Source organism: Corapipo altera, unplaced genomic scaffold, assembly GCF_003945725.1.
Source record: "Corapipo altera isolate COAL_440 unplaced genomic scaffold, ASM394572v1 95, whole genome shotgun sequence".
Classification (NCBI taxonomy): Eukaryota; Metazoa; Chordata; class Aves; order Passeriformes; family Pipridae; genus Corapipo; species Corapipo altera.
In genome coordinates this window covers 126,439-131,269 of record NW_020884947.1, presented here as the reverse complement: position 1 = coordinate 131,269, position 4,831 = coordinate 126,439, and the positions used below count along the sequence as shown (strand labels likewise).

At 41.6% G+C, this 4,831-nt stretch overlaps 1 protein-coding gene across 1 annotated transcript in view; it reads left to right on the top strand.

Moving 5' to 3' along the window:
• Positions 1 to 1,865: 1,865 nt before the first annotated feature.
• The window catches only part of ATOH8 (atonal bHLH transcription factor 8), a 32,761-nt gene continuing 29,795 nt past the window's right edge, over positions 1,866 to 4,831 (top strand). Inside the window, exons 1-3 of the mRNA XM_027662656.1 lie at positions 1,866 to 1,935; positions 2,445 to 2,498; positions 3,738 to 3,873. Of these exons, the coding sequence (XP_027518457.1) occupies positions 1,866 to 1,935; positions 2,445 to 2,498; positions 3,738 to 3,873 (260 nt within the window). The remainder of the gene's footprint in view (positions 1,936 to 2,444; positions 2,499 to 3,737; positions 3,874 to 4,831) is intronic.

The following is a 4,831-nucleotide window of genomic DNA, read 5'->3' as shown; positions in this document are numbered from 1 at the left end:
CTAGAGAGGGGCCCTCTGATGCGGTGTGCACCTCTGGATGCAGACTGGAGGATGGCCATGGTGCAGCAGTCCCTCTGCTCTCCTGCAAAACCTCCCATGGTGGGGAAGAAAGGCCTAGATGGGTCCAGGACACAGTCCTGCTACAGTGTCTTCACCAGGCTGAAGGGACTGGAACAAATTCAACAACAAGAAGCCAATCCATATTCAGCCAGCTGAGAGACCATCACTCCTGTGACTTGTCAAGGAAGGAGGTGCCAAACCACAGATGTGGCAACTGATAATCAACCTCTTCACATTGCCTTCATGTCACCCAGGTGGATGGATGTGCCCAGTTCTCAGCACTGAATGACTCATATCCAAGATAGCAGGATGCCAAAACACAATCCTGAGGCCAAACTCCCACTCTAAGGCTGTTTCATATTGACAATGGATCAACACATTTTAGCCAAAGCTTGGTTCTCCGACAGCATCAACACTCTGGGCTTTATAGAGATACTCTGTGTAACAGGTCAACAGCTTTACTTCAACCCATCACTAATTTCTCTTTCCCTGTTTCTTTTTGGTACACTGCTCACTGTTCACAGGACCCTGATCAGCACAGAAGTGAGAAGTTCACAGACCAAATTGTCAGAAAGTTGGTACATGCTGTGAAACATGTTAGGAGGCCAAGGTGGAGAAACCATATTGCAGAACTGGCTTGGATTCTGGCAGGGTTCGTATTTTAAATAATATTAAACCTAGGAAGACATTTACTGATTAGTATTAACCCAAGTCCTGCATTAAACTGATGTATTCGTTATCAGTCATATCTTTCCTGTGTTAAGTAATTGAACTTTTTCTCTACTTTTAGGATGCTGACAGACAGTAACACAAAACTGAAGAGTTGTACTGTAAGGAAGTTGAAAGGGAAATTTCAGATGGTTTCAGGACTCATAGAGTTTATTTAAAGAGTACCTAAATGTTAATAGAATGAACAACAGAATAAAGTCTACTAGAAGCGAAGTATGGGGATGAAGTTCAAAAAGGGAATATGGAAGAAACATGAACATAGGTAAACTAATGTTAAAATCAATATAAATCTATTAAAAACATTCTGAAGAGCAATTTCCTAAAGCTCTGGAAGGTAATAATAAAAGCTGCCTCAAACACTTCAAAGCAAGTAGTTTGCCAGACAGCTGTTCAGACTGATAGATGATCAATATGCAATAGATGAGCACTCAAGACACATTATCTCATGATAGCAAAGTCAAATAAATACTAAGGATGCACCCTACACTACAGCCTCTCCTTACTGGGAACACATCTGAAGAGATACCTCAAACTGAAGCGTGAGTAGAAAAGATTTTCCAACAAATTGATAAAGTGAATAAGACTAATCTGCAAGACCAGACAGTATTCACTCAAGAGCTCTATGGAAATCCAAAGAGGAAATTGCTGCATGGTTATCCATGGTGCAGAGCCAACCTGCTGTTTAAATCAGCCTTTGTCAAAAGAATAGAAGCAGTAAATGTGATGCCAAATGAAAAAGTTTCCAGAAATGGCTCATAAAAGGAATGAATACAGACAAGTGTGATTCTGTGTAAGGCAAACTGAAAAATGTTCTAAAAAAGAGCATCAGACACACCAGAGAGCAAGGTGTAAAGGGGAGGAGTCAAGTATTGCATCTGTAGGTGGAAGTAACGTCTCACAGATCAAGTTCTTTGAGGGGGTCACTGAGTTTTGGGGGATGGTGATCTGAGTAATACCATTCACTTGCCTTTCCCAGTGTGGCAACCTACAAAAAAATTAAATTGTTCGTGAACAAGGGAAAAGTTCCTCTTAGGACTCAACAACTGGTTAAAGATAGGAGACCAAACAGTGAATAAATGACCAGGTTTCACAAAAAAGGGAGCCAACCTGCAGGACTGGATGAGGCTCTAGACTTTAGGACCTCTGATGCTCAACGCACACATTTATTCTAGAAAAGGCATAAGAAGTCAAAAGCAGGGTGATTGACTTTTTCTGATGATACCAAATCACCTAAAATATTCCAAACTAAAGCTGTGAGCAAACAATTCAGAAGGACCTACAATGCTAAGTGGCTCCACAGTAAAATGGAAGACAACATTCAGAGTAATATAAGTGATATGAAGTGAGCAGTCCTTAGGATACATTCACTATAATGAGCACTGCCTTAGCTACTCTTGTTGGGAATAAGATCCTGGAGCTAGTGTGGGTGGTTTTCTAAAAATGAGAACTTAGTGCTTTATGGGAATTTAAAAAGCAAAGACAAAATTAAAAACCAGTAGGAAAAAACTTCAGAGTAATATAACAAATTTTTGCACACAGCTCCAATGCACCAATCTCATATAGGATAGAGCAGAACTATAAAAGGCAAGAAAGGGTAACAAGACACCAGAGACAGGGAACAGTTTCCAGAAAAGAAGAGCCAAAATAGGCTAAACCCCTTCATCTTGGGAGAAAAAAACAACAGAGGGGATCTGAGAGAGGTCTCTCAAGTGATGAGCTGCATGGAGAAGATAAATGGAAAATAATTGTGCACTATTTCTCAGAACTTCAAGGGCCAGACACTAACTAATGAAATTATGAGACAGAGAGTTAAAGACAGAAAAAAAGGACATTTCTCTCACAAATGAGTTATGGGACTGTCATGAACACTAAAAATTACAAATTAGTACAAATGGGTTTAAAATAATAGCTCCAGCAGGGCTGCTAAACACCAGAATCCAAACTCAACTTTTAGTTTGGGAGACCCCTTAGATACTGGCTGCCAGAAGCTGGGATGATGTACCATGGGTAGGACTCTGCACTCAACATGCTTCTTTTTTTTTTTTTTTTCAGTTTCTTACAACCTTTCTTTTTTATAAGTCCAAGACAGCACAATCCTGGATTCCCATGACCTTATTCACTAATATACCTCTAAAGTAATGCACCCCAATGTGAAGTTCAGCCTTAACCAGAAATAAGCTGCTACATGAAGTTTTGTGGAAAAATACCAAGCTACAATATTGATATACTCTAATAATAAATTCAGCCCATCTGATGAATGATTAATACAAGAAAATAATGAACTTTAGCAGGTCATAAGACCTCCTTTATGAAGATGAGCCTCTTTGGGAATCCTCTACCTTCTCAAAACCTCGATTTCTCCACCATTGTGGTGACAGCCCCCTGGAGATGTGGGTACATTAGCTCATGTAAATGAAGCTTTCAGTGGTAATACTCTTCCCTTTTCACCATTAAAAGCTCTTTTACACCTGGAGCAGCTGACTAGAGACTTTACAATAAATATGCCTCTAATTGCACTCTTTTTCCTGTGACTACTAAAAGCCATGGGGAATTCTTGGGACCTCACCAACCACAGTCAACAGCCACCGCTAAAAAATCTGGCAAACAAACGCTTGCATTACATTCACCCACAAAAGTAAACTTCCACCAAAAATCCATAGGTTTTAACTAAAAGAGAGACTCTCCTGTGCCTATGTTCTATTTAAGGTCCACTGTCCTTTTTCTAAAACAAAAGAATATTGAATGAAAGACTTTTCTCTGTTTTTTTTTCAAAGGACCCAAAACTCTAAAAAGTGAATTAGCAAAGCCCAAAGGATGCCCAATGCGCTTGGGGAAACTAAGTTTGAGCTAATGTTGATCCTGGGCATCCTGTTGGTGCTGTAGGGTAAAGGGACTGCAGTGAGGAGGTGGGCTGGGGCAAGTAAGGACCCAGTACTCCTGCTTGCCAGGATCCACAGGAGACCAGGAACACTACAGGGAAAAGCCGACTAAAGGAGTTTTGGCAGAGCTGGGGCTGCACCTCATGCCCATCTCCACACACAACCCCTCTCCTGACCACAGGAAGAACCTCCCAGCCTCAGACAGGTCCTAAACAAACAAATAGGAGGATTTTTACTGGTTTTAATGCTCGATGAGGTCAGATCGAGCTGAAGCCAGACCAGCTGCCAGTGCAACTGTGCATAAATCAGTGGATTGGCTCACAGATGGAGAAAGAGTTGAGGTTTTTGCAGGTTCTTACCCAGCTGCTCAACCTCCCATACATGTAACATCCAAGTAATTTTGGAGCCAATATCTGCTCCTTCTGAAGTCAAGGGATGAGTTGTCCCTGGCCCGGATGGCCCCAGGGTCGCAGGAGGGAGGCACTGAGGCTTTGGTTTGGGTAATGCAGTACTTCCACTAGGGCTAGGCTGAGAAATTCAGGCTTTTTTAATTTTAAACAAATTCATGTTTTTATAAAATTGAGCCTCTCAACCTGCAGCAGAGTGCCTCCAAACTGATTTGCAAGACTGTCAAGGACCCAGTGTCTGCCACCAAGAAGTGCATTGATGTATCAGAAAATCAGATACCTGTTGGGGATTCAATGATATCAGGGCCAGAGGGATCCTGTAGGATTATTCAGTCCATCTTTCCACATAAAATAAAATCACACAATAACTGCTGCACCAAGTCCCCAGCTTAAACTCTAACATATATTTTTAAAAGGTGTCCAGCTTTTATTTGTGCAATTCAAGCAGCATAGACTCCACTGTTCCTTTATGGAACATATTGCAAAGATCATTATGTTCGGCATAACTGCTCAGCTCTTATCACAAGCCTCATTTGTTCTGCTTCTGGATATCACTGACTTCTTTCTGATAGACAGGAAAGCTGCTGGACAGCAGCAATATCCTCCTCATGGAGACGTGAATGGGCCACGAGCACCTCACCCTTTGCTCTTTGTTGAGATACACTGACAAAATACATTTTTCAGACTTTGGATCACTGTCGGGGAGGAGAGGAGAGGAGAGGAGAGGAGAGGAGAGGAGAGGGAGAGGAGAGGAGA